This window comes from Coniophora puteana, assembly GCF_000271625.1.
Source record: "Coniophora puteana RWD-64-598 SS2 unplaced genomic scaffold CONPUscaffold_4, whole genome shotgun sequence".
Taxonomy (NCBI): domain Eukaryota; kingdom Fungi; phylum Basidiomycota; class Agaricomycetes; order Boletales; family Coniophoraceae; genus Coniophora; species Coniophora puteana.
Window position 1 is genome coordinate 2,973,732 of NW_006913056.1, and position 27,519 is coordinate 3,001,250.

Sequence of the window (27,519 nt, forward strand, 5' to 3'; positions counted from 1 at the left end):
ATCTAACGCCTAACAAGAGGCAGTAACCGCGCGTCTAACTCGTTCCAACTCCACTCGCTGATATGTCCATTTCTCTCCTGAGCCATCTTCTGCGCCTCCTTGACACCCCGAAGGATTGGGCATACCATTGTGGGTATATCAGGGCCAAGAAGCTCCACATAATCAATGTTTGGCGCCAGCTGCGACATGACGGCGCAAAAGAACGTCGGATCGATGATCTGTGAGTATCCGAGCCGAAACGATGACAATATCTCCGCGCTCCTGCCCGCCGCTCTGTCCTCCTCTAGACGGTTGAGCCGCCACTGTGGGCTGTCGCGATCTGATCCGGGAACCCGCAGCGCAAGCCCAACTCTGCGAAGGCGAGGACACATGCTCAACAGAACGCGTATACCGTCCAAAGTGAGTTGAGGGGGTGTTTTGCAGTATGTGTCCGAGTTGAGCTTGAGGACCTCCAAGAGATGCCATGCCTCTCCCATCGCCTCGATGTCTGTATCAGTGAAGGAGACATTCATCCTCGTTTCAATATCGACCTCTTTAAGAGATGAACAACGCAGGAGAGGGCGTATCGTGGCGAGTGATACCGATTCTTCGTTCCTTCGGCTCGCTCTGACGGATAACACGATGGATTCGAGGAGCTCGAAGCGTGCAAGAACAGCGGATAATTCATGGAGATCTCCTGTCGAGGGTGATGTCATCGAGTCAATGTTGATCGATAACACCCGGGAATATTCATGTTCGTCGTCTTTGATGCCCTTGAAGATCCCCAGTGCCATTCCAAAATTGACTCTACACAACCGCAGTTTGGACAAAACCGGAAATGCCAAACTGTGCAATGGTGGAGCGGGACCCTGGTAAAGAGGCTCCTGCATCATAAGCGTCATATGCCTGAGTGATGGGAGCGTCGAAATCTGCCGAAGGTAAGATTGGCTTACGCCTGGGCCCCAGTAGTACTTCAGACTGCGCATTTGAGGCAGCGCCTCTTCATACGCAGCCCCAACTTCGGCAGACCAGCCCACCGTGCTCATGGAGAAGGCATGCAGGGAGTTGAGCAACATACTATGCTGTGGTATGGACCTTAGGAAAGCAGACACCCCGTCAGAGTATGATGAGAGCTGTATTTCGCGCAGTGTTGGAAGAAGGAACACGTTTAAGGTCTGCCATGGGATGTTGCCGCGGTGGTAGCGCGGGAGAAGGAGACGTTGAAGGTTGGGAAATGAGTGTTCTGTGTTGAAACGGGAGGGGAATAGTTGGCAAAGAACAAGAAGTTGAGCGAGTGGGTCGTCGGCTAGAGAGAGTTGTTGGATCCGCGAGGTGTATTGATGGAAACGAACCCATTCGGACGCTCTGACCAAAGACCTGTCGAAACCGGTCTAGCAAAAAGAAAGTGAGAACGCCCTGGAAACAAGCTAAGTGATGTGATGGTTCACTCACAATGCAATCTTTGCGTGGCACATTGACCTTCACTTGAAAGGCACGACACGGCAGAGCAGAAAACAGTGCATAGAAGTGAATGGAAGACCACAACACATCTAAGGATACAGCACTGATTGCTCTGCACGTCTTTGCCAGCGATGTCAATGCCTGTCTACCCTCCCTAGCCTCCCCCGGGCCAATGTACTTGAAATAAAGACATATATCGCGCAAAATTTCTTCTAGGGTCAGTGCCGGATGCATCGTCCGTGTGATGAAGGAGACACGGGTTGGCGAGCGGATTGAACTATCAGACTAACTTGAAGGTACTGTAACGGATACACTGCCGGTGGCGATGTGCTTGATTTCGCGCCCCGCTCGGTCGGACTTTAGCGCTTTAGCTTCTCTACTGGCATGTTGCAACGCGACCAATGATGAAACAATCACCATGCCTATTAATTATGAATTCCAAAAAGTACCATGCTGCTATGTTAATCCTACGGTTTCTGTGCGCAAAACGCGTACCACCTTGTTTCAATGCCACCTGATTCATTACACCGCGCCTCAAAGGCGTCCACAACTTTGTCAAAGTCCCTCTCCGAACTGACAGTTCCACAATCAAGGGCGGGGGACTTCATGCCTTGGTAGAGGCTTACAATATTGCGGAGCATCCGTTCGCCAACCTGACCATGCTTGTTCCCCATCGGCACCCGTCGCTCCTCCACTACTGCAACGTTCCGAAACCCTTGCCCACGCAAGAGATCCGGAATATCTTCAAAGCAGTCTCCAACGATGCCTCTACCCGCTCGAATCTTGCCCGCGATGTTGTTGAACATATCTGCGTGCCCGTCCGTCCGGCCTTCCGGTGTAAAAAGCCGACCGGAGACCTCGAGGATCTGGACCCACCCGCCAGGCTTAAGTACGCGGTATATTTCACTCACAGCCTTCTTCCAGTCGTCTTGCGATAGGGCGGCTACCAATAAGCGCTGGTTAACGAGTGAGAATCTGTCTGTCCAGTCCCGTGGGAGGTCGAGGAGTGAGCCTTGGAGGAAGTGCGTATTGGAGGGCGGATTCAGCGGTACAAGGCGAGTTTGGAGGTCTACTCCGTACATAGATATGGACGGAGGGATCGCCGAGCGTACATCCATGATCCACGCTCCTGCGGTGGATATTAGAGACTGCGCTGCAACAGTCGATGGTAACACTAACCAGTCCCAGTCCCGTTATCCAGGACCCATTCGTCGCCCGAAAGTGCTACAGGAGCATATATGGCATTACCACCGAAGATGTCTTTGAGTAGTAGGTATTGCGCGTTCAGTCTGAGCATCGGCTTGAACGTGACGCGACTGTGGGAATGATGAAGTAAACTTGCGTACCTATCAGCTTCCTCCTTGTCAGCAGGAAGGTAGTAGGCAGCACCATCGACATCATGGTACTGACGATCCTTGGCAGGAGTAAAAGTAGAGAGGGTGGCTTCAGCGATGACTGTCATAATACAGCAGGGGGTAGAATAGCATGTGAAGTGCTTTGGTTGACGATGAACCTATATACCACCAGGATATAAGTAGAAGCTGGTCCTGAGCCGAACGAAGATTGATAAAAGTCCCAACTGCGGCCCGAAGGTATGGCTGATTCACAGGGAGCAGGTGTTATCTGGTCAGCTGCTTATACCAGCCGGTGAAGATCAGTACCGGCCGGTAGCGGAAAACCGCAGGGAACGTTCTTCGTGTGTGGATCTGGAACAAGGACATCAGCAAGCATTACACCTGATAGCGGGGATAAAGTGCTGTCAAGTACGGCCGTACATGCTCCTCAGTACAGGCACCGCCCTTATGGTGCGTGTTTCCTGTCCTATATCGAGTATTAGTCTGGCACAGAAGGGTACCCCTGACGGTGATCGCGCCTGCGGTGCCAAAGTCCCGTGTGCTACACAACCGAACAACATGGCTATAACTCGATCGGAACCATTGAAAGTTAAGCATCCGCCTGGTATGCGACGCACCTACCCATCATGCTTGCGAAATCAGCGTTGTCGTCTTGCTTTCGACGAATAACCTTTGGTTCTCAAAGGATACCAACAAGATCAGCCTGGCTTCGAGCAAGATATGTAATGTTTTTGGGGCTATCGGCCATGGTTACAGAATGACACCTGCAGTAAGCGGGTACCTGGTACAGTGTGCTCTCACCTTAGGTTTCGCATGAAATAGGTGAGGTTCGACATGGGAGAGAGATATGGAGTTGTGATTGGTTCAAAACCAGAGACTGGTCAAAAACAGTCATATTCGTACCTATGCATACATTGGCTCGATAGCATACTCAAGCATCTTATTGTTCACCTAGCGCACAGGGCTTGTTGAACATCGAACTGAATCTGTGCCTCGGTGAGCCATAATGATCAGAACGACTGTCATTCGTTAAAGTATGCAGGACTCACCGTACAGCACCCAGGGGTTACATCACTCTATCCTCAGCATTCAGAACTTAGCCTGACCCTGTCCTCGCTTCCTCAACACCTCTAACCCTTCCACCATTACGCACGGCCCACCCCAGATCATACGGTCGGCCAACCCGGAGGTGCTGATGAACTCTTCGATTTGCCGACGTGCGTCGAGGGTGCCAGCATCGCTACCGTACTCGCCCATTGCACCTGGCTGGATCCAGATCGCACGGGCGTTCATGTCTTTAGCTTGACGGAGGATTCTGATCGTTTCCTATGGCGGAATCGGGTTGGCGTATAGGAACAGTGCTGAGGAGAGGCGAGGGGTGGAACATTCAGAGACATACCTTGGCGTTAATAACAATGCTAACGCTCGTGTTCTCCAAAGACGATGGGCTCATTCCAGCAACATTGGATTGAAGGTTCTCAAAAGATTCGACAGTGGGAAGCAACGACTTGCCCTCTGGCAGGACTGCTGGGTTATTCTGTAGAATTGCATAGGTGTCGGTCAGCGTGCTTCACTGGCGAAATACGGAGAACCAGTATAACAAGAGTCGATAGCATACGTTTTTGTCTATGTGCACGGCAGTGACGCCCTTGTCGGGCTGATGGTTGATGTACCACTCCACAATCCGGTAGTTGGGCTTGGGCTGCGCTGGCTTGAAGTCCTTGAAGTTGGCGACGACGGCGAAGTTGGACGAGTCAAGAAAGTGTTGGATCTTGCTGGTCAAGGTTGTGTCAAGCTTTGCTGTATGGTGTTCCATGGTCGAGATCGAGTAGGCCGTGATTTGTGGGGTGAGTGTGCGAGGCGCTATGCGCAAGGAGCGACGAAGGAGGGTCGCCATTTCGGGCTTGCGTCGGGCGACTTCAGGTTGTCAGAGCGTAGCCTGGATGAGTCTTGAGGCTTAGACGACCGCCCTCCAGAATGGATCCTTGAAGGCTGCTGCCGTCGTGATTCTCACCAGGAGGTGGCCATGGACGTCCGCTCTCGCGACGCTCCCGGCGGTTGACATCATGCATCCTTCGGCGCATGTCCATCGTCCGACGCGCCTCAGTCCGGTCTCCTCTCATTGACCATTATGCCCTTTCAGCTAACCCTTCCGTCTATCGACCTCTCTTCCCCGAATTCTCGTCACCTCCTTTACGGCGTCCTCCTTGGTCTTTCCCTCTCCATCACGACCGCCGCCTTTGCGCACCAGGTCAACCAATACGAGGAAGCACGTCGAGAACGACGCGAGAAGAAGGAGCTATCACCAATCGAACTGAGGAGAGATGATGTGCTAGATGGAGTGACTGGGCTTATAGGTACGCATGCATCGATGCGTTACGCTGCGCCGGAAAGAGCTAACGATAGGGCAGGAAATACACCACTTGTACGCATCAAGTCGCTGAGTGATGCTCTGGGAGTTGAGATTGTCGGGAAGGCGGAGGTTGGCCCCTCTTCCAAGCCTTCTCCGTCGCAATACTCATGATAGTGGCCAGTTCTTAAACCCTGGAGGGAGCGTCAAAGACCGCGTCGCGCTTCGTGGTGCGTGGTCATCCTAGATGCTGGTACCCAAACGACGGCGCTGACGAAGCGGGCCACATACAGTCATCCAAGACGCTGAGCGTGAGGGGTTGTTGCACCCACACACTGGGTCACGTATATTTGAAGGGACTGTGGGCTCAACGGGCATCTCGATAGCCACTATCGCCAAAGCTAGGCACGTCTCCCTTCTATTCAACTCCCTCCCTCCATCGTAGCTTATGACTTCATTCTAGGGGTTACGACACCAGTGCGTTGCTTTTTCGCGCATATAGCGATCTGGATCAATGTTTTGTTAGCGATCATCATGCCCGATGACGTCGCACAGGAGAAGGTCCACGCCTTGCTCGCACTCGGCGCAGACGTTCAACGTGTCAGACCAGCGAGTATCGTAGACAAGAAACAGGCACGTTTCTCTCCTCCACTCTATATCATTGCACCACTAAACGTTACCTTTCAGTTCGTCGTCAGTGGAATTCTCGCTCTGTCACATGTAAAACTCACACTGAATATCATCTCCACCAACGCATAGAACCTCGCCCGCGAAGCAGCTCTCCACTTCGGCCGCGCCTTCGTGCCCGCCGCTCAATCATTAGATGACGCAGGCCCGCCCGATGTGGTCGTCCGCACTACCGCACCACGCACTGAGACCGGCTCCGTGAGCGAGGAAGCCGATCTCTGCGAACGCCCGCGTGGATTCTTCGCAGACCAGTTTGAGAACCGGAGTAACTTCGACGCGCACTATGAGGGGACCGGACCGGAGCTATGGAGGCAGACGAGAGGGAGGGTGAGGGCTTTCGTTTCTGGGGCAGGTACGTTTGACTTCTCGTCGTCTCGTGCAATGTTGGCTGATGAGCATATACGATGCAAATAGGCACGGGAGGTACAATTGCGGGTGTTGGTCGGTTCTTGAAGTCAATCAACGAGGATGTACAAGTTATATTGGCGGATCCAGAAGGAAGCGGGCTCTATAACAAGGCGTGTGCATTCATGATCTGACCCTACATAGTTATGTTAATCGCAATTACGCTGAATAGGTCAAACATGGTGTCATGTTTGACAGGCGCGAAGCAGAAGGAACGAAGCGCCGACATCAGGTCGATACCGTTGTCGAGGGCATGTGAGTCGCACACTCCCTTGCGCAACATATCATCTATAACGTGTGACATGCAGAGGTATAAACCGCCTCACCCACAATTTTGACCTTGCCCTACCCATCATCGACGACGCCTTCCGGTGCGCTGGTTTTTTTGTTGATATTCAACTTTACAGCTAACAGACAACGGCATGGCTGTATAGAGTAACAGACGCTGAAGCCGTTTCGATGTCCCGTTATCTAGTTCAGAACGACGGCCTCTTCCTTGGCTCGAGCAGCGCCGCGAACCTCGTCGCGTGCATCAAGCTTGTGCGTAAGATGGGCTGGAAAGACGGGGAGATGATTTCCACGATTTTATGTGACTCGGGAAGTAGGCATTACTCTAAGTTTTGGTGAGCCCTTTCCCCCTGTTGTATAATTAGGAATCACTTCTTACTGGGTGTCGGGGAATGGTAGGAACGACGAGTACCTGAGGAAGGCGGGGATACCGATTGATACGGGGATTGTGGAGAAGATGCTTGCCCCTGATTCGAGTGGATGAATCGTTGTCTTTGGTGGAGCTATGGATCGCGGGAGTGGATCTGTTTACTCCTGCCCCCAATGCACACCGGTTTTCTCAAGACTACAATATTTCATATGATAAAGATGAAAGAGCGTGTCTGCACAAAGAAAAAGCATCGGGCGCTTGCTCAGCGTTGCCCAATGTTATTAATTAGGCCCTGGGATCCTATAGCCCTATAGCAAGGGCTGGCGACCTCGTTCACTTTGCACTCGACGAAGCAATCAGATTACACGTCCCATGAGACCAAGACACCTTTACAGCCTAAGATTCGTTGCTCGGACTCTATTCGTCAATGTTCCGGATAACCTACTTCGGCAATCGGCCAACTCTGGACTCTAGGCCTGAGTCGATCGGCCGAAGCCAACCATCAATGTCTTTGGTTATCTTTGGACGCTTAGTAACATCTTGTCTTCTCTCATGAGCTCCGGGATGAGCCTTCGTTTCAACCTTATGGGGGAGGAGCTCGTAGAGTCGCATCGCAAGCGCAGGCAGTTCTTTAAGGCGGACCGATACCTAGTCTTGGGGGAGTTCGCAACCGCGACGGGACAACAGCCTACCTGGGCGACCAAGATACTGCGATGGTACATTGAACATGGACTAGATGTGACTCCGGTTACCCCACAAAAGGTGAGTATGACGCACTACCACCATTCTACGATCTTTCCTTGCTAAACCTTCCGAGTTCAGGAGCTGGTTGAGGTCGAAGGGCGGAAAGTCATCCGGTCCATTAACCACTTACCGTTAGAGGACTGGGGACGCATCTCCGTGAGCGTCGTTACGAAAGCTAGGGTGTGTATCTCCTTCATTATATCTTTTTTGTCCCCTGGCCGCTGTTGCTCATTAAGAGTGCTCGACTGACGCATCATACATGCGTTAAATAGGACACGTTGTTGACTCTTCAACAAGCTAGCTTTCAGCAGGCGAACCTCACTGACTACGACGCTTTCCTTTGGCTTCAGCCTGGCGCTGGAGGTGAAGACCACGACTGCGTCGACTTCATTCGTAAGGACTCGGAGTTGAAAGCCTACGTCATATTTCGGGGCGAATGTGTTCTCATCGACGGTGGAGAAGCGCTCGAAGCGGCGGGAAAGGAGAAAGAGAAAGGGGACTCGATCTAGATGCGTTATTCATGTTGCTGCGGGGTCCGTCGCATCGAACGCGTCGCTAGTGTTTCTCGCGATGCAGTCAAGTTTCTCCTCTTCACCCCACGTTTCGGCCCACTGGTATATTCCTTAAACCTGTCGTAGCTTGATAAGCGAACTACTACGTACTGGATTCAATATTCAAAGTCTTCCGGTAGAAGATAACACTCATGTGGGTTAAAATGAGAGTTGTCTGCCCTCATCTGACACACGATATCCCGCGGCTGCCCTGTGATATGCTTTAAGCGCTCCTCCAGTTCATTCCAGCTCCACGCGCTAATCCGACCGCCTCTCTCCCGACACATAGTTTGTACCTCTTTGACTGCAATAGCAAGTGGGTCAGGCTGTTGCCAGTCGGGCCCTATGATCGCGTTAGGCGCGAGTTGCGAAGCGACGACACTGAAGAAGATTGGGTCAGCGATCTGGGATTCCAAGTCGTTGAACGTCTTCAGCGCAAGATGCGGCCTGTCTGACACGAAGTCCAGCTGCTCTAGCTGCCACTCGGGGAGGTCGCGGTCCGTGTGATCAACACGAATCGCTAACGCAATGTCAGACAAGCGTGGACAAGCTGCCAAAAGACTGCGTATGCCATTTAGGGTTGTTTGGGAAGGGCTACCCCAGTTAGTTGGATCCTCGTTAATTTTGAGGACCTCCAGGTGAGGCCATGCGGCGCCCATGTCCGCCATGTCTGCATCAGTGAGCGATACCTGTGGAAAGATGCTGATCTCCAGAGTCCTGATAAAGGTACTGCGGAGGAGTGGCCGGAACGTTTCTAGTGCCGTTACACCGTCCTTCTGCCCAAATTCTGCGTACTCTTCGGAGTTGTCGCGCAACAAGATAACAGAGAGCAGATTAAAGCGTGTGTTGGCGGAAATGATGGAACATAGTTCGTGTATACCCTTTGTTGACGGAGCATAGTTGAAGTCAACTGCGATAGACAGAGATTGGACTTGACCTTGACGTTGGGGCACGGAGTCAATACCTTGTAAGAAGACCAACATGTTGTCGACAGACGTTACGTCGAGTTTCAGATCGGATAAAGCAGGGAACGGAAGGGTATTGCGCAAAAGCTGGAGCCCCTCAATGGGAGCGTAGCGCATGTCAAGTGAGACACGCTTGAGAGAGGAACAGGGTGATAGTCCGCGTGGAGGAAGTTTGCATAGCAAAGGTCCCTCATAGACTTGGAGACAAGGAAGCTGGGATACTGCGTCTTCAAATGCGGAGGAGACTTCGTCAACCCAGAAGCCACTGTCACCATAGGGAATGGTCAAGGTCTCAAGCATTGGGCTACCTGTCGGGATCATCGCAATGAATACCGCTGCATCTCTATCTGCACGTGAGTCAAAATGCAAAGAACGAATGGTGGGTACAAGGAAGACCTGAAGAACATCCCACGGAACGCCTTGGGTATCATAAAAGCCAAGATTTCGAGGAAGGGCGAGATGTGCTAATCGCGGAAGCACCCGCTCAACATCCGATGGGTGAGGAAAGAGTGAACGTAAAACGGAAAGCTCAATTCTATGAGTCTCGTCCAGCTCTAGCTTTCGAACTCTTGAGGTGTACTTGTGGAAAATAGCCCATTCTGAGGCTGTGACAGATGTGGGACTGAAGCCGCTCTACTCCAAAACTGTGCTAAGAAGGAGACCAAGTGCAGTCGAGGTCGTACGCACAATCTTTTCTGTAGGGTGGCCAAACTTGGGTCTGTCGGCTTGCATCGTGATGGCGCGAGCTGGGAGTGGAGAGAAGAACGCTGAAGGAGGGACTGAAGACCAGAGTACATCCAGCGATTCGTCTCTGAATGCATTACATGTTCTCGCAAGCGACGCTAATGTCTTGTTGCCCTGGAAGTATTCCTTGCAGTATTCGCATATTTCGCGAAGAATCTCTGGCGGAATGTTGACGGGTACATGGCTGTGCATAGTACGGAAGGACTCTGAGGTACAATGGATAGAACCAGGTAGATCATATTTCGTTGCTCGATAGCGACGCGTTTTATTTCGTGCTCCGCCCAATCTGACTTTGCCACATAGGGGCTCTCGTCCGGGTCCCAATACCTGAACCCAACCCTTGCTCGACTACAGATCTCGTCCCTTGGATTCGTAATTCATTCGACCGCGCACAACGTTCTTCGGCCCACAATCGTGACTCTGATGCGATCTGTCCTAACCTCTCTGATCATCGAACCGTACGCACACTTCAAAGGATCCATGTTGGGCTTCCTCCTGACGTCACTGCCAACAAGTATCCTGGAGCAGCGTTCGTGTGTGCATTCACTGTCTAAATCAGAAACCTTCACGTATAGGATATAGATCATTTTTTGCACATACTTATTTCTATGTCAGGTTGACCTCTGAACCTCTTCAGCTTCAGGTCGGTTGCATCGCTCTTTCGCCCTGTAGATCCAGGGCGAGAACCTTGGCTCTGACAGTCCTCACGCGGATCCATGGATCAAGTGAGTGACAGCATGATTGATGACGCTGAATTCGCATCCCATGCTGCCAATATGAATGGAACTGCACCGCCAGCTTCTATATTCTCTACCATATAAGACCTTAACGTAGGACAGAGCGAATCGTCGTGCTTCCCAGACTATAGTCCCAATAACCCATCCCGCACAGATGTCCCAATCTGCCTTTACACCTGCCAAGGATAGAAAATACCACGATGTGGAGGGTGCAGCTTATATTCTCCCTGCTGATCAGGAAGAAGCTAGCAGGTATGTAATTGCTGCATTGACGTCAATCTCTCGATTGTGCAATAGTGACATCCCCGTGCCTAGACTGAATGCACAGTATCTTCTTCTCAAGGAGGTTTTCAATGGTACCTTCTTGTATGCGCCTATGAATGTTTCGGAGAATGACTGCGTCTTGGATAACGGGACTGGCACTGGTTAGTGATATGGACAAAATTTATCTCTGCCACATGTCCTAACACTGGCATCAGGCATCTGGGTCGCGGACATACGCGCGGTCGTCCCTCCTACCGTCTCCATCTACGGCATTGACCTCCAAACTCGACTAGCTCCACCGAACCCCCCGCCTAACACTCACTTCCTCCAAGGTTCCTTCCTCGATCTCCCCGCCGACTGGACGGGCAAGTTTGCGCTTGTCAACCAGCGCTTGATGGTTGCCGCGCTCACGCACGATAACTGGAAGAAGGCCATAAGCGAAATATACCGGGTGCTCAAGCCGGGCGGGTACGTCCAGATCCTTGAGGCGGCTGGAGGGATCTTTGCGCCGGAGGGCGAGACGGACGAGCGCATCGAGATGTATAATAGCATCACTGCTCTGATGCGCGCCCGTAGAGGAATTGGCAGAGAGCCTTATATGCAGATTTCAGGGTTGTTGGAAGCACAGGGCTTCCGCGGCATCGTGATGGAGGAGCGGCGCGTCCCGCTGGGAAATGGACATGAGAGGATTGGAGAAGGGATGTTGCAGAACTATAAAGGCCTTTACCAAGGCTACAAGGCTCCCGTTCTCGAAGCTGGCGGGCTTGGCTTGGTGACATCGGAGGTGGAATACGACGAGCTCGTCGAGGGTCTGGTGGCGAGATGTAACGAGAGGCAAGGCGTTGAGACGAGGTGGTTTACGTTTTATGCTCAGAAGCCGTAACAATGCGGTAGGTATTGATGTTCTACTCCAGAGGTGGTGTCAAAATAGCTTGATACCTTGTTCTGACTATACGAGCATAATTGAAGCAAACCTCGAGATATAGAGAACAGTTGGCCATATACTAGGAGCGGATATTGTTGTAAAGAAGCTAATACCAAGGCAAAGTGTCTGCAGGACACGGACAAATAATCGCCGCTTACGCCAACGATGGCGTTGCCGTAGATTTGAGTACTGAGGCTCATGCGCATGATGCTGGACGTGCAGCAAGGTACAATTGAGGCGAAAAGACCTTACACCTGGTCACATCTCCATGTCCACCAAATTACTTTTGTCGCACTCGCGGCTGGGGAATAGGGCGCAATTTGTGGCGCAATGGTCCGCTGGATGCTTCCATTGCTTCCGTTGGTGTTGTGTGTCATCTTGGCGCCGAGCGCAATGCGGGCGCTAAACGCGAAAGTTGTATTCAACGTGCGGGTGATTTATAAGATGAAGTGGAGAACGACAGGCAAGGAGCGTGTGTTCCTCGTTCGACACTGGGCAAACGGACGCCCATCCACAGCCCTTGGCGCGTCCCGCCAATCCGTCACGCCTCTGCCCAGCCTTCGTCACATCGCTAATCCAGTTCTCCACGGCCTCTATTATTGTCTCCCAATCGCAGACATTTTCACGTTCTACACCAGCCGTCCGCAGCAGTCTCGGTCGCATGTGGCCAGGAGGACTCCACATTTATTCGCGTCGTTGCAGAGTGCCATGTCAGATTTACGTCTAGTATTCGACCCTTTACGGCTTTATTGGTTCATCCAGAAGCCTCCTGTACGGCGATGTTCCTCTACGAGGTCTACAAGTAAACACCGCCTTCATACGTCTATTCTGGCGCTAGGTATCCCATTGGTACTTTTAGCGCTTACGCATTCGTGTGGCTCCGCGTTCATCGCATAGGGCCACGTTCATTGCTTACGTAGCCGTCCTACATTACCGTGGGACTTGGACTGCATAGTAGTTACGAATACGGTAGTGACTTCACACGCTCCTGTCATATATATACAGTCGCTACCATGAATATCATCTAAGTCTTCTCTCTCCACCGAACGACTACCATCGTCAGCCTACCAGCTACCAAGCTACTAACTCAGCCTTCAACACTAACTGCCCGGTGAGTTCGCGCTCTCATAGACTTCTCAGCTATACTCGCGATCGTCCTTTGTCATGCCAGGCCCAGACGTGGCGGTGAAACGTATCCTCTTCCGTCAGGCACGGTTTCGTCACAGAAATCATGCAGGTCACGCTCGGTGACATTGATCACCGTGTAGCACACCTGTGCACTGCCCTCTCTCTCCCCTTCCCTTCCACTACCATGATCCCTCTCTCACTCGTAACACTCGCCCTCTTGCCGCTCAGCGTGCTGGCCTCGCAGGACCAGGCCTCGCCCATCCACGTGCCCATCTCCAAGCGAGGCAACGCGATTCCTGTCGCCAAGCTCCCTTACATCGTCGACAACATCCGTCTCAAGTATGGCTACGACTCCAGGTTGGCCAAGAACAGTCGGAGAGCGAGCAGCGCCGCAGTGCCCATTACTGACGAGGTGCGTTTCATTCAGTCCATGTATCTATGACAAACAGAGATTGATCAGAGACCAATCTGTTCTCTGACGAATAGCAAAACGACTCAAGCTACTCGGGCCAAGTTAGCATCGGCACTCCAGCCCAAACTTTCAATGTCATCCTCGACACTGGTTCATCCGATCTCTGGGTCCTCACCACGAGCTGCCAGGGCTGTGGTTCGAGCTCGTTCAACCCTTCTTCGTCCTCGACCTTCAAGCAGAGCCAGTCCAGTACCGAGCTCGACTACGGCTCAGGTGCCGTCAAGGGTGTCATCTCTGAGGACACAGTAACATTTGCAGGGTACACCATTAACCCGCAGATCTTCCGTGCGTCTCACCCTTCTCTTCGACTACTTTTCGCTACCGAACTAAATTTTCATCCCATCTCCCCTGTTACACAGTCGCTGTCACGCAGACATCGCAAGGCCTGCTCTCCTCCGGCCTCTCGGGCATCATGGGCCTCGGCTTCCAGACCATCTCGGGCCTTCAGACCGCGCCGTTCTGGGCTGCCCTTAGCAACAGCTCGCAGCTCTCTGCATCCGAAATGGCGTTTTACCTGGAGCGCTACGTCAACAGCGCCAGCGAGGTCGATTCGGCCGTGGGAGGTGTTATGACGCTCGGTGGCACGAACAGCAGCTTGTACCAGGGCAGCATCGACTATCAGAACTTCCCGAGCGGTACCACGCCGAGCTATTGGCTGCAGAACGTTAATTGTGTGTATCCATGTATCTTCAGGCTCTAGCGTTAGGACGAGCTAACATTGATTGGCGCATATAGCCATGAGCGTTAACGGCAACTCGATATCAATTAGCAACGGTCTCGCTGCGATTGACACTGGTACCACTATGATTGGTGCTCCCTCCGACGTCGTTCAGAGTGTGGTTAAGGCTATTAGTGGCGCGCAGATGTTGAGCGGCGAGTACGAGGGAATGTTCGAGTTCCGTGCGTCATCCTCCTCTCCACTACTCTCCACCAGCTGACTAGTATCTTTCACTCTATCCATCCGTCCGCGCACATACGCAGCCTGCAATACCAATGTAAATGTTACCCTCAACTTTGGCGGCCAGACCTGGCCTGTCTCCGCGGCGGACATGAACCTCGGCCAGCTCACGACTGGCATGTCCCGCCGCGCGTCGCAGTCCATGTGCGTGGGCGGCATCTTTGACGTAGGCTCCACTATCTCGAGCGGCTCGAGCTCGGGTGTGCCCGCTTGGATCGTCGGCGACACATTCCTCAAGAACGTGTACAGCGTCTTTAGGGCGAGTCCACCCTCGGTCGGGTTCGCGCAGCTCGCTAGCGGGTTGAACTCGAACACTGGTGAGTGGATGTGACTATATGCGCCGCCTTTTTCTTCCTCTGTGTTCTTGTATGCCCTAGTTACTGAATCATTCGTGTCTTTTGCAGGCTCTTCCGGCGGTAGCATTACCGCAAGCGCCTCCGGTGTCCCCTTCCCTACCACCAGCTCGGGCTCCGGTTCGGGCTCTGGCTCCAACCCCTTCGGTTCGAGTGGCAACGGCGCTGCCGCATCCCACGCTGCGATGGGCATGACGCTCCTCGGCGCCGTCGCAGCCGGCGCTGCGCTCGTGCTATAAGCGCTTTCATAGCAATCGAATACCAGCAAGACAAAGTAGAAAGCTCACAGGACAGGCATCCATTCACGGTCACCCACTTGATATCTGCATAATGCTATTCCCACACAAATACCGCTATTCCTGTTTTCGTTCCTTCTAGTTCCAGGAAGGAAGTTCGGCTCAATACACACGCACACGTATACCTACGTTTACCCGTACTATACTCACTTACCCTTTCTCGTATCATGTACACCTGAACTCTGCTCACCCATGCCTCCTTTCCGCGCTTCGCTCTGCCATCACTCGCTAGCAGCCTGCATCTTCTGCGTAGTTCTATTTCCGTACTATCCCGTTCTTTGTTTTTCATTGGTTTTTCTTTCACGTCGATCATTTGGTGGGCTCCTTTATGTTGGTGCAGCGGTGGTCTTAATTTATGTTACGCGTGAATACAGTATGACAAAACTCAAACTTTCGTATGATGCAATGGGCTTGCACATGGGAACGTAGGAAGTGACTGGTATCACAAACCGATAGACTTACCCCACATTACGTTGAGAAAAAGTCTTCACAACAAGCACCACCAGGAATCGAACCCGGGCTACATATTACAAGTCAAACAAAGTTCATCTTAGAGTAAGATCATGGCCTGCAACAATATCAGACCAATGAACGTTTCATGCACAGCTGAAACACTTTGTTTGCGAAGAAAAATAAAAGATTGTGGGCACCACCGGGAATCGAACCCGGGCTACAGATAGATCGGTTGTTGCAATAAGTTCTGTGTGCATACCACTACACTATGGCGCCATAAGTAGTAGCGCGTTTAGTAACTGTTATATAGCAAGTTTTGCTAGATGTATGTGAAACCTTGCACCATGATAAACCTCCTTTGACCTTGGTATGGCCGAAAAACGCACAGTGCACGACTCTCCGAGAGTATACAAATGGTGGTGGATCATGAAGCAATGGGCCGAAATTTGAGTTTGATGATCCCTTGTTTCGTCGGGGGTCGTGCGGTTGATGAATGAACAACACGTTCCCCGTGAATGCTGCAAGTATGCTTTGCCTCCCCCTGATTCCGTTTATAACGGGGCTAAAGCAACTTTCTGGGCAGTGGATGCGGGTCATCACCTTATCAAGATCGTCTAAACGGCGCTCCCTACGTATTAGTCTGTCGAGTAAGTCGTCGGTTCCTGATCGATCTAACTCAGCGATCTCAATCAGCTGGGTTATACTATCAGGATACTAGGACATAAAGGTCTGTGATGTTCAGAACGGGTACCAAGGTACAGCATCGGCATTCTAGTTGAGTCACTTCATCATTGATCCAACATTCACGTTCAAAGGCGCTCCGTGCCTGGTTGACTTCAGTACTGCCTAACGTGGACTTTTTGCTCGAATTCACTAGCCCCGTGCATTTGACTTGCCAGGCACGCTGATACAGCAAGGTGTCCCGATGAGGTAGATCTGAGAATTGTGTAGCGAGGTCAGAACCACGAGAGGGCACGAGGCGTAGCGATTGAGCGAGCCAGGGGTGCGGCTCGAAGCATTGGAGTTGTCGAACCAAGCGCTGAGCGATGTTCTCACGGTGATGTTAACTACGTAATTATAACTTCCAGAGGGATAGAGAAACTTGCAAATGTGGGAGGATGGGAGGATAACAAAATAAATAACAAAAGAAAAGAAAAGAAATCACCCATCCACCCGCACGGCGTGACCAGCAGTCGTTCCTCATAGACTGAAAACTTCCTGGGGCTAAGTGTGCGCTTGCATTGAGAGTGGAGATATTCGACCCTCCCAACGGCCATAGTGCCTCTGGATTGACCAAACAACAGCCTGAGGGTAATCGCTTTAGACAAGAGCAATGTGAGTGCAAGGACGGACAACCTGATACTGACTTGAAGGTTATAACAAAACATGCATTCTCTCGCGGAAGCCTCGAGTAATGTGCCAGGAACGCAAGGTTGGGTGATTGTGACGATTTGGATTTGCGTACCGTTGTAGGATTTGTACCACAATAAGCGCCAATACCTGTTCTCGAGTGGGGAAGGGGAATAAAACACGTCCTACGACTCCAGGTGACTATCGCTGCCTCCAATATGATCTTAATAACTTGCCATCGTCCTGCACTTCCGGAACGCATGACTCACCCCAGTGCTGAGCTTAGACAGCGCGTGGAATACTGCATGGCCGAATTTCGGTCAGCGATTTCGGCAAGGAGGATGGAGCGGTGGTAGTGAAGAGAAGATATTCTCATAGGATGTGTTCTGATTGCTGGAAAGTCAGGAAGAGACTCAGCACGAGGACGAGGGAAGCCATGATGCTCGTTATAGAAACCGCTTCCATTGTGACATTGGAGGATACAGCCACATAGTCGGAGTCTGCATGGTGTATCTATGCAGTATTTTCGAGCATCGCTGAGCGCTGAACGGCGAATACCAAACGGCTCCCGCGAGAAGGAAGCGACATCAGAAACATAACTGCATACACCCGATTATACAACGGGGGAAAAATCAAAGTTTAAGCGATTAATGAGGAGTCCGGGACTTAAAAATCGCCGGATAAAAATCGCATCTTCGGAACGCATGTTTCCTGCAAGGTCCAGGAAACGAGTCATATTTTGTTATTCCCTTTCAACATGAGCAGGGCAAAGCTTCTCGATCCCCATAAGCATGATCAACGTAGCACGGTGCTACCACGGAGCGCTTCGTGAGTCCAACATGAGGGTAGGATATGTATTAACGGAGGTTCGAAAGGCGGATTTTCCCGACTCGCCGAGCGCGATCTGTTGCGTAAAATATCGGCGAGAACTTCACCATCAATGGTCAACGGACGGAGAATGAACAAATGAGAGGGGTGAACAATGCAGGATTGGCCCGGCTGAGTCCCATTTCTGGCTCACTTTCTCAAAAGCAGCCGGAGAACCACTACATAGCAAAGTCCGGGGCTGAAGGCCTCCGGAAGAACGAAATTTTTTGATATTCGTATGTTCGCAAGCTACGCTTCGAATATATCATATCCATCATGTTTCAAATGTTGTCTCCTTGACCCACCGCTTTGTGCGCGAGATGTCGCACTGGGGTGCATGATGAAGTTGGGCAGGTAAAGATTGGCCGTCGTGGGATTCACGCGACTGAGGGCAGGCAGTGAATTTAGCAATAAGGACCCTTGAAAAGGGTAGTGATTTTGCCTACCATTGCCACAGGATCATTGCGATATCTGCACACCAGAGAAAGGCTCAGCGAGATGAAGGCTCGGCAACGCGGTACGTGAGCCAATTGGTTGAATGCTAGCTTCGTCGGCCATCCAACCTGGCCGACCGCCTTTTACGCAATAATATGGTCAACCAACCAGGGACTTGAATAAAATTGCTACGAAGAACCAGAAAACGCGAGTGATATTCGACTTAGCATGAGAGAAGAATGAGTAGAATGATACATGGGCGCTCTTCCGTTGATGCAGAAGGTCGGTGAGTCATATATTAGGGCCATGCTGATCGTCCGAGGACTATAATGTGACTCCGAGAAAATACACCACCCATACAACAATACAAGGCATCGCTCCAGCGGAGCCAGGAAGATATTTCAGAATCAGGAAACCGGCACCGCTGAGCTGTGAGTGATAGCATCGTGAGCTGAAAAGATTGCGAAAGCGTCTAATAGGCTAAGCAGTGTTGCTTATCTTCACCCAAAAAAAATCGACATCATCGACGGCAAATTCAGGCCGCGTGCCCATACCTGCCCCTACTTCCTGATCCGAATCGGCCAAAAGGAAGCCCCGCAACGTCGACTGCAGTGCAATGCGTCTCTGGCAGTCCAAACCATGAAGAATAGGTTTATCCATCAAGCAAGGTTCTGCAGCGCATGAGACAAAAAAGCTAGCTCCGTGATACCCGTCGAAGGTGGAGGACCATAGCTTTCGCAATAGAGGGCAGCGAGATTACTTAGTCAGTGGCATGCCTACGAGCGGATGCAAAATGGTAATACCGTAACCACATCTAGGGTACACAAAGAACATTTCGTTGTCCGCATTGAAAATCGAGCATGAAATATACCGGGAACTTCCAGGAACTTCCGGCCATTGATCTGGGACGGTAGATCATCTGCGAGCCGAGTCCGTGGTACCCTTTCTCGGGGATGCTTGGAAGTCATACTACTTCTAAGAGATATTCAGATACATAACGACGACGGTAAGAGCCAGGCATTAAGTGGACACCGGAGTCCGGTCGGTTTTACGGTCTATTGTGTCAGTGCTTAAGCTGAAGATCCGCGTTTGTGCCGTTGAATCCCTTTCTGCGACCTTGACTGGTTTTAACAAGGGAGCCGCACAATCAACCGCGAAGCTTGAGTGTACATCGGTGGATTGTATACCGGTCAACGTGGTACATGTGCTTGGGGATAACAAGACTACTTGTAGCGGAGTTGTTGACGCTGATCCTGGTGGATCCTTGGTTCTCGTGAGCCAATTTCGAGGCTAACTGCTCAATAGCAGGACATGGTCAGTGACAATGATGTTTCTGTAAGGTGAATAAGGCAGTACTTGCGCAAGTTCCCGGCGGTACTTAATGTGAGCTTTGAAGTTCGGTGGCTTGTATATCGCAATGGGCTTTCTGGGATTTCCGCACACGACCAGATTATTTGTGCCTATGGTCAATTGTCTCTCCAATCATGACGCATTTGTGTGCATGCTTTCATGTGCAATCGATCAAACCGCGCGTACCGGATGTTCTATTGACTCACTTGTAGCACACTGTTCAGCAGCTTCTGATCCTTTTTCGATGTCATTCATACGCCACTCCATGCCTCCTGCTATGGTCCGGCTATCAGGCTGAATAGCAGTGCACTGGGCTCCAGCCATCAGCCCAACATCAACTTGATTTCATCGACAGGGACTGGAGAAGATACCCGGAAGGTTCGCACAGGTGCGGACGAGACATCGAGCACAGGAAAGCCTTGAATGGAGAACCCGAAGGCTTTCGCTAAAAATCTCCAACAGCTCGATTGACAGTCGTTTGACGGGTATGACGGCTGATTGACAGGCCGGATCTAGTAGGCACCTATATGATGCCGCCGTTGTCAACTGATAATTGAATTGTGGAAAGTCGTCAGAATCGGAGGAGCCTCGGAGGCGGGATGTGAAGATCACCAAGAACACAGCACTGGATGCAGACTTGCTCGTGTTCAATCGCAGAGCGGGGCACTTTGATGCACGGCGATGCGCGCTACGACGAGAAGGCAGGAGAAGACCCGGGATGATCACCAATCATCAGGGCTTGTCGTCGATCGGAAGCGAAGACGTACCCCGCATAGCGACTTTTTTCGCTAATATTCGTCGGCACGTCAGATACGACGGGATGTTGAGGCCGTCTGGGGAGGAACGACGCGCGGGCCACGTGCTTTAGCGTGACAACTATTGACCGGAACCGGTGATCATCGACCTGGGACCTCTTGCGACCTCTTGCGACGCACCTGTCGGGAGGAAGGTGACTAACGAGATGCCCTTCTCGCACCGCTGGCTGCAGACTTCTTTCATCTATCTTTCAGGTCGCGATCCGCGGGTGCGGACGACTTATCACGAACGACTCTTTTTCCCAGCGAGAGAAGATCAAGAAGCGCGGCGACGCACATGACGGGCGCTGCCCTGTCTTGCTAAGACACCCCTCCGCCCGTGGGCGCCTGTAAGAGACATTTTTTTGTCATGGGTACGTCTGTCCGAGAACAAATATGTGGGGTTTACGTGACGATGCTTCCTGAGAGGCATGTGGTTTCGTCATATCCAAATTCACTCGGGTTTCGTCAGTCTGATATCAGAACGGGTGAGGTGGCTGTTCACTAAAAGATCCGAGGAGGCGGTACGCTGGCAGGGGCTAATAGCGAGGACCTGTTGACCTGACTCGAAATATACTTCGCATTCGGTGCCGCTGCTCACGCCGATTTTGTCGTGGATTCGACTGGTGTGTCGAGGGCAACGAAAGATGGTGGTTAAACCAGGTTAAACCCCGGGCTCGGGGTGAAGTTGACAGCGACCGATGTTCGGACAGCCCCAGCGGAGACCCCTTCGCGCTCGGATGCAGAGATGTTCTTGTCGTTGATGACCAATATTCTGAAATCATGAAATCGTGAAATGAGACTTAAGAATCAACGGATTGACTGGGTCACCGAGGCAAGCCCATGGATGTGATATGTGGGTGCCTGAAAGATCTACCGAAGTCTACCGCTAGACCGGCGGAGAAACAACTCAAACTAAGTAGCTCCGGGGGGTATTTTGTCGTCGTCACTGTCATTGCTGGTGATAATCGATCGGCTGCTGGAGGATGCATGGTCGCGATGGAGGTTGAGAATTCAAAACGCTGAGTAGCCGAGCAGTGCAGTTATGATGGAGATCTGGCCGCGGAAGGCAAATGCGGGAGTTGAAGAGATGTCTCAGTTTATGGAATGGCTCGGACAAGACTGGGCGCAATAGTCTGTAAGACGAGCAGTGCCTTGCGCTGGTACGCCCACCGCATTGAGGTATCGAGGACAATGAGAGGGTAAGAAATGGTACAAGGAGACGGACCGACGTCCGCTGGGAGGGACGGAGCGGGAAGACATGGCCGGTGTGTGAGTTGGTTTAGCGTGTGTGATGAACCAGTGTATGAAACTCAAAATGGCGCCGCCTGAATACCGCACTGGTAGGTTCAGAGTTTGTGATGACATGATGGGAGGGTGAAGCCGTGCTGTGGGGAGGATGGACTGGGATGTGCCGGTGTGCTTGGCTGGTTCGCAGAGATTTGTCCTGTTATGTCAGTGTCCCTGATTACTGAATCGGGACTCACCGCGTGCTCGTTCCGTTCGATCAAGTCGTTAATTCCTCCAGACCGGCACGACGCGGCTGACATCGCTATTTGAACGTCCACCTCCATGTTCCCAGTAATTTATCATCCCAGTCTCTGACCAAGTTTCCCTTCTCCCCTTCTCCCTTTCTCCTTCTCGCAGGCTCTTCCTGCCCCGCCCTCCCCGCCCGCGCCTTCCTCTTCATGCCTAGTTGCAGTCTATAAGGCACCCTCTTCCCCCCGCTGCTCTCCCAGAGTCTGCCCTCTCGTGTGTCCATCCCTCACACTCCCGCACTCGTCACTCATCACTCTCACAGACCTTCCCCCATCTTTGCCCAGGTCTCTCCCTTGTGTATATTTAGTATCTGTTCCAATAATGGCCACCAACAAGACCCCGTTAGCCCCTCCTCCTGCCCTTCAACGCGGTAAAGCCTGTCTCCGATGCAGGTACACTTTCATCCCACGTCTTCCTCCTTTCTCCCTCTGACCATGCTCTCTCCGTCTGCGACGATCAGAAAGCGTAAAATGGTGGGTCATATATCACCTTCCTCGTACCTTGTTCGGGACTGACTCTGCTCCAGAGATGCGATGGTGACAAGCCCAGCTGCCAACAATGTGTTCGTGCGAAGAAGTCCGATTGCTGTCAGTACGACGACGGCAAAGGCAAGACGAGAACTCAGCTCCTCCGAGAGAACATCGAACGTCTCGAACAGCGCATCCGCGAGCTCGAGGACCCCGAGTACACCTCGCCCTCAGTCACTCTCTACGATCCCCATGGCCACCAGCGATCGGGAAGTTCATCGTCATCGATAGCAGGCTCACCAGGCAGTGGGGACTTCCTCCCGCACTCTCCGTTCCCCTCTGGTAAGATACCTTTGTCCTTACCGCATTGGTTGTCGCTGATGTTCCCACAGCAACCAGCTCACCAGGTGGTTCATGGATCCAGGGCGTCCCATCACCCTCGCCAACTCCATTCAGTGACTACCTCGACGAGCCAGCACCTGAGCTTGCGCTTATGCTGTGAGTTACACCTTCCCGCTCTGCGATTCCTGTGCGAACCCGTCTCATCCGCGATCCCCAGCATCGACATCTTCTCGTCGCACAGGCACCAGTGCCTCCTTGGCATTCACATGGGTCGCCTTCGGGACTCGTACCACCTCCCTACTGTCGAGCGGCGCCACCCAGTGCTCATGAACGCCATCTTCCTTTGGGCATGCTACCTCTCGCGGCCAGCACCGCTGTCGCAGCACGAGCAGCATTACCTTGCGAAGACGCTCGATGCCATGAGCGATGCTCTCCGGTATCCACATCGGATCCTCGACGTCATCCAGGCTTCGTGTCTTCTTGCCGTGTACTATCTCTCATGCGGGCGTGCGCTCGAAGGCAGCTACCATGCCACGGCCGCTGCGTCGATGGCGGTGCAGTGCGGCCTTCACGGAGCAGTCACGGGCCGGAGTCGGCCCCTATTCGATCTCACTGGCATGGGCGCTGGAGGACCATTCGAGCTCGAACCAGCCAAGGACGTTATCGAGCAGGGCGAGCGCATTCTCACCTTCTGGCAGGTGTTCATCCTCGACCGGTGTTGGTCGGTCGTATTGCACAAGCCGGTTACTATTCTGGAGGGCGCAGATGGGCTGTTACCAATCATGATGCCGTGGCCACAGGAGATGGAGGATTACGAGGCGGTGAGTCTTCCTTTCCCTCCCCCATTTCATCCCTGCTTCATTCCTCTGCTCGCCGCGTTCGCCCCGGGTCTTCATGTTATCCGACGCCCGATGACGTCGGCCGGACCTGTGTGTCGTTGATGATGGTACTAATGTCGCTTCTTTTGCAGGGTCACATGAACGAGATACACAATTTCCAGGGTGTACACAGTTTCTTTGATGGACAGTTGAGCCTTAGTGGTGGGTTCACGCGGTTAGCGCTGCGTGCCAAGGTTTCCGTTCTGTACGAACGCGCGCACGCGCTCTCCGCGAACTGGAACCAACGTAAGTCAACCCTCCTTCCACTGTCATCGTACCATTCCCGCTCACCATTATATTCGCCGGTAGCGATGGGGATGTCAACTACAACTCCAGACGCTATTCAAGCACTCGACCATACGATCACACAATTCGTGAGCACGCTCATTCCGGTACACCAGCTAGACGCCACCATGCCAGACGATAAGCACGCGTACATCGCAATCCACACGCTTGCCGCGGCCGCGATGATCCACCTGTACTTCCCACTCGCGAACGATGACCCGAACTCGTATGACAAGTGCCTGCGTGCGGCTCGCGCCTGCGTCAATATCGTGAAGCACATCGCCGACACGGACTTCGAGTACCTGGACCCCATCATCGGGGTGAGTCTTCTTCACCACGGATATTAGTTTAGGTTGCTGATGGGATGGCTGCAGCCCTGCTGGACGTGTGCGGCAGATACGCTCATCCGCGAGCTCAACCTCGTCGAGGCATCGTGGCAACTGATGGATAGCACCGAGGTCCGCAACGAAGTCGGCACCCTTCTCTACGCGATGAACAGCCTCAGCGCGCGGTTCCCACTCCTTGGTGCGTCAAGTCGCGCCTCGATGAGTGCGTGGAACTTCCGTGCTGACTCGCCAGACTCGTCGATAGGGTACTCCGTCGCGAAGGTGCAGAAGCGGCTATCTGGGCTGTAACGTGTTTCCGTCATCGAACGTTCGCTTGTATGGTTGCGCACTGATCGTCATTCTTCTCGGCACCGTTCCCTCTAAGCGCTCGCAAACCCCCGTCTTATACTTAACAAGGGCACTCAGACTCCACTCAACGACTGGACTTTCGAGATTCTTTTATTCCCGCCATGCATATCTTACGATAAGAACGCGCGGACTCTTACCTCAGACGATCACCGTGCCCAAATTAAGGGCCATGCTTCGGACATTCATATCCTTTTTTCTCTTCTTTGCTTACTACCTTCGGACACTCGGACATTACCTCTGTGGACACATCACCGCTCACGCACCACGCTGCTGTGCAAGCAACGTCCCCCCACACGCTCTTTTATGATCCTTCACGTCGCTCATTACCCCCGTCTGATTAGTCAGACGCCACTGGACACTTACGTACCATACGTGTCGTATCACGGACTCACCCCTCTGGACTTTTTTCTTGGATACTTTGTTTCCCACTCAACGGACACTACGGACACATTCGTAATTTTTCTGGGACGATATACCTACCCCTTCTTAACCACCCCTGCGCGCTAGCCGTTGACTTTTTATATACGTACTGCGTACATACTTATTCTACCTTATCATAATAACCTACGCTATCTGGTATATTGCTTTCCTCACCTTTCTTCGCTTTCACTCCTCTGTTGTCGTCCTTCGGGGACCGCATTGACCTGCTTCATTTCTCGCTTTCTAGCGCAGCGCGGACATCAATGCAACGGAGCACCAGCCGCGAAGCTCGGACCTTGCTTTCGTCGAATTTTGTACGTTCGAACTCTGAACATTAGTTTTCCCCCTCTTTGGACATTGAAGCTTGCTTCGGACACTACTCAGTAGAGTACCAGCTACTCCTGGACATTTTTTTTGGACTTTTGCTCTTTGTTTTTTCTATACAGCGTACATACACCTGTCACATTCCTGCGGACTTGTAGCTACCGCGCGTTTATAGCTGGCCTTTCTTTTCTTCGTACATCGTATGTACCGATAATTTGCGAGAGGATATAATAGTTAAATTGGACAATCAACTACAAGCAATAAAAGAAAAGTAACTTTTGCCTGATAACTCGTGCTTCTTTGTTTGGAAAGATACCCTCTTATCAGGTTGTGTTACTCTCGGCATACGTCATCGATGAACAGTCCTATCATTAGCACGGAAGGTTCGTTAATGAAGTCATAAAGGTAGTAGCGGCTCGCTGAACACCTCTTCCCACCGTTTCGAGAATACACCCGACTCTGGGTCCATGTTCGCCCGTATATGTAAATTAACAGCTGTCCAAGCCTGTACCTTATACGTCCTCGGAGCTGGGAGTGCCTTTGCTAGACACGCTGCGACATCCGCGATGTTGTCTCCAACTCGTGAATCTAACAAATCGACCACCTCGAGAAGGATTCCGTTGGCAGCGTCTCGTTTAGGTGATTCGAGGGGAGCGATTTCGGTCGTGCTGCAGCCGTCGACCGCAATGTGTACAACTTGAAGCCGAGGAAGCAGGCCTAACAAGGCTGCAAGTCCGCAGAAGGTCACGCGTGACGGGGCTCGCCAGCCGTTGAGTGGGTTGATGATGAGACGCTTCATCAGGGGCCAGGAAGAGGCAAGCTCGAGAAGCTCGATGTCGCCGAGCGAAACGTTGCGCTCCGTGTCGATGTCAAGGGTCTCAAGACGACGGAATGAAGTGATAGGCGCCAACGTTACAAATGTGATCGTGAAGCCTGATAAGCGGATGATGGATGGGGCAGAGAATCGATCCTCCACGATGGTCAGTGATGTCAGAGTATTGGATATGCATTTTGCTGCCACCGTGCCGATCAGGCTGCGAAGGTCTGTCTCGCGTGGTACCCCGAAGGTACTCGCGAAGAACTCGGAGAAGGAGACTCTGCCGTCAATTTCCGTGAGGATCTGAGCGGCATCCGTCAGCCCATGCGCACAGTGCTCCAGATGCATCGTCTTGAGCTGTGGGAATGGTTTCTCCAGGGCGGAAGGAACACAACGAGCGGGCATTTGTCCCCGTAATGGGGCGTGCAGGTACAGGTGCTGCAGTACGGGGAGTTGGATTAGGCGGGAAAATGCTGTGCGATCCAGTGCGGCGACATGAAGATCCTCTAAGTAGCGCCATGAACATATGGCCGTCGACAAGGCGGTGATGGTATCTTGCGATAGAGAAGGATCTGTCCAGGTGAGAGTCCTTAATGATGGAAAGAGGTTTCCAATCTCAGTCAAGGCTTCGAGAGCATTACCTTCTAAAGCGAACGAAGAAGGGTCTAATATAGACCGAGTATACTGAGGTCCTACCCGCCCAAAGTTAAGGTTAAGCAGGGCGTGGTTCGATAACACGCGAATGAAGGGAAGGATGCGGTATCAGGCCGCCAGTACAGTCCTCGCAACTTGGGGAACAGCGGACTCGCCGTGCCAGACGGAGGAGCACACAGCGCGAGAAAGATGTTCGGCGAGATGTATCGTTTCAGCTTTTTTGTGCCTACTTCAACTGCAATGTCTCCATAGATGTACCTGATACGTCTCGACTAACGAACCAAGACATTCCAATCCGCTTGCTCAAGCGGCCTTCGGAATTCGTAAACCTATGATGCAATAGTAGTTGAGCCGACAGAACGTGAAGGCTACGCACCATCGTGTGAGGGAAAACGCGTCTCCTTGTCGCCATATCTGGTTTTAACGCTAAGAGACCTGATGGAAGTGCTAGCAGAAGAGGTATCATGCTCTTCAGCTCTGCCCAGAGAACGTCGAGCGATGGGTCCAGGATCGCACGGCAGGTTTTCGCGAGTGCACAGAGAGTTGACTGCCAATCTTGACATTCTTGCGCTACTGCGCGGCACACCTCGTCGATCTGAAGAGCTGGGTGCATACTACTTCGAGCGTCCTGCTGTTTGATGAGAGGGCTCTTCTGAATCGAACGTAAGCACCTGAGCGGCCATATTGCAATAGGGAGTCCATGGGAAACCTATTAATTTTTCCTGGGGAACGGGAACCCCGGGCCGGAGATTCGTATTTTCCCGAGTTGGAGATCTTGCGTTCGCATTTATGTCTTCCGGTGCTTGCCATGCGACTG

At 52.2% G+C, this 27,519-nt stretch overlaps 11 protein-coding genes and 1 non-coding gene across 12 annotated transcripts; 6 read left to right on the forward strand and 6 right to left on the reverse strand.

Moving 5' to 3' along the window:
• Positions 1 to 2: 2 nt before the first annotated feature.
• Positions 3 to 1,708, reverse strand: CONPUDRAFT_164442 (uncharacterized protein; the record flags this gene model as incomplete). The annotated part of the gene is made up of 2 exons (XM_007769059.1): positions 1,432 to 1,708; positions 3 to 1,370 (listed from the first exon to the last, which is right to left on the reverse strand). Exons 1-2 carry the CDS (start codon positions 1,672 to 1,674, stop codon positions 3 to 5), a joined length of 1,611 nt encoding a protein of 536 aa, XP_007767249.1. The 5' UTR covers positions 1,675 to 1,708.
• A 123-nt stretch (positions 1,709 to 1,831) lies between these two features.
• Positions 1,832 to 3,085, reverse strand: CONPUDRAFT_102330 (S-adenosyl-L-methionine-dependent methyltransferase). Its single transcript, XM_007769060.1, has 3 exons — positions 2,787 to 3,085; positions 2,620 to 2,729; positions 1,832 to 2,569 (listed from the first exon to the last, which is right to left on the reverse strand). Exons 1-3 carry the CDS (start codon positions 2,900 to 2,902, stop codon positions 1,908 to 1,910), a joined length of 888 nt encoding a protein of 295 aa, XP_007767250.1. The 5' UTR covers positions 2,903 to 3,085; the 3' UTR covers positions 1,832 to 1,907.
• Positions 3,086 to 3,884: 799 nt separating this feature from the next.
• Positions 3,885 to 4,692, reverse strand: CONPUDRAFT_152536 (uncharacterized protein; the record flags this gene model as incomplete). Its single annotated transcript, XM_007769061.1, has 3 exons — positions 3,885 to 4,121; positions 4,195 to 4,332; positions 4,414 to 4,692. 3 exons carry the CDS (start codon positions 4,690 to 4,692, stop codon positions 3,885 to 3,887), a joined length of 654 nt encoding a protein of 217 aa, XP_007767251.1.
• Positions 4,693 to 4,926: 234 nt separating this feature from the next.
• On the forward strand, positions 4,927 to 7,009 carry CONPUDRAFT_52775 (PALP-domain-containing protein; the record flags this gene model as incomplete). The annotated part of the gene is made up of 13 exons (XM_007768171.1): positions 4,927 to 5,152; positions 5,207 to 5,277; positions 5,330 to 5,375; positions 5,439 to 5,586; positions 5,609 to 5,622; positions 5,672 to 5,820; positions 5,905 to 6,184; positions 6,256 to 6,352; positions 6,382 to 6,385; positions 6,410 to 6,492; positions 6,546 to 6,608; positions 6,672 to 6,860; positions 6,925 to 7,009. The coding sequence occupies 13 exons, from the start codon at positions 4,927 to 4,929 to the stop codon at positions 7,007 to 7,009; spliced, it is 1,455 nt and encodes a 484-aa protein (XP_007766361.1).
• A 438-nt stretch (positions 7,010 to 7,447) lies between these two features.
• Positions 7,448 to 8,380, forward strand: CONPUDRAFT_164447 (uncharacterized protein; the record flags this gene model as incomplete). The annotated part of the gene is made up of 3 exons (XM_007769062.1): positions 7,448 to 7,657; positions 7,718 to 7,819; positions 7,912 to 8,380. The coding sequence occupies 3 exons, from the start codon at positions 7,448 to 7,450 to the stop codon at positions 8,146 to 8,148; spliced, it is 549 nt and encodes a 182-aa protein (XP_007767252.1). The 3' UTR covers positions 8,149 to 8,380.
• An 855-nt stretch (positions 8,381 to 9,235) lies between these two features.
• Positions 9,236 to 9,788, reverse strand: CONPUDRAFT_164448 (uncharacterized protein; the record flags this gene model as incomplete). The annotated part of the gene is made up of 2 exons (XM_007769063.1): positions 9,552 to 9,788; positions 9,236 to 9,498 (listed from the first exon to the last, which is right to left on the reverse strand). Coding segments are annotated over exons 1-2 (297 nt in total), but the record flags the coding sequence as incomplete, so codon positions are not given.
• Positions 9,789 to 10,790: 1,002 nt separating this feature from the next.
• CONPUDRAFT_152541 (S-adenosyl-L-methionine-dependent methyltransferase) lies at positions 10,791 to 11,783 on the forward strand (the record flags this gene model as incomplete). The annotated part of the gene is made up of 3 exons (XM_007769064.1): positions 10,791 to 10,888; positions 10,934 to 11,061; positions 11,116 to 11,783. 3 exons carry the CDS (start codon positions 10,791 to 10,793, stop codon positions 11,781 to 11,783), a joined length of 894 nt encoding a protein of 297 aa, XP_007767254.1.
• Positions 11,784 to 13,136: 1,353 nt separating this feature from the next.
• On the forward strand, positions 13,137 to 15,306 carry CONPUDRAFT_81421 (acid protease; the record flags this gene model as incomplete). The annotated part of the gene is made up of 6 exons (XM_007768391.1): positions 13,137 to 13,365; positions 13,440 to 13,710; positions 13,785 to 14,096; positions 14,161 to 14,325; positions 14,407 to 14,700; positions 14,788 to 15,306. Coding segments are annotated over 6 exons (1,459 nt in total), but the record flags the coding sequence as incomplete, so codon positions are not given.
• Positions 15,307 to 15,676: 370 nt separating this feature from the next.
• On the reverse strand, positions 15,677 to 15,761 carry CONPUDRAFT_t45. The gene has a single exon. It is a non-coding gene; the product is annotated as a tRNA-Ile (tRNA).
• A 3,768-nt stretch (positions 15,762 to 19,529) lies between these two features.
• CONPUDRAFT_81423 (uncharacterized protein) lies at positions 19,530 to 20,307 on the forward strand. The gene is made up of 3 exons (XM_007768392.1): positions 19,530 to 20,033; positions 20,100 to 20,175; positions 20,255 to 20,307. Exon 1 carries the CDS (start codon positions 19,555 to 19,557, stop codon positions 19,783 to 19,785), a length of 231 nt encoding a protein of 76 aa, XP_007766582.1. The 5' UTR covers positions 19,530 to 19,554; the 3' UTR covers positions 19,786 to 20,033; positions 20,100 to 20,175; positions 20,255 to 20,307.
• Positions 20,308 to 22,141: 1,834 nt separating this feature from the next.
• CONPUDRAFT_52497 (uncharacterized protein) lies at positions 22,142 to 24,427 on the forward strand (the record flags this gene model as incomplete). The annotated part of the gene is made up of 8 exons (XM_007768150.1): positions 22,142 to 22,212; positions 22,281 to 22,293; positions 22,347 to 22,660; positions 22,687 to 22,785; positions 22,847 to 23,450; positions 23,600 to 23,753; positions 23,817 to 24,112; positions 24,167 to 24,427. The coding sequence occupies 8 exons, from the start codon at positions 22,142 to 22,144 to the stop codon at positions 24,425 to 24,427; spliced, it is 1,812 nt and encodes a 603-aa protein (XP_007766340.1).
• Positions 24,428 to 25,598: 1,171 nt separating this feature from the next.
• On the reverse strand, positions 25,599 to 27,385 carry CONPUDRAFT_143390 (uncharacterized protein; the record flags this gene model as incomplete). The annotated part of the gene is given in 4 exon segments (XM_007769065.1): positions 25,599 to 26,740; positions 26,980 to 27,031; positions 27,079 to 27,354; positions 27,374 to 27,385. The coding sequence occupies 4 exon segments, from the start codon at positions 27,383 to 27,385 to the stop codon at positions 25,629 to 25,631; spliced, it is 1,452 nt and encodes a 483-aa protein (XP_007767255.1). The 3' UTR covers positions 25,599 to 25,628.
• Positions 27,386 to 27,519: the final 134 nt, after the last annotated feature.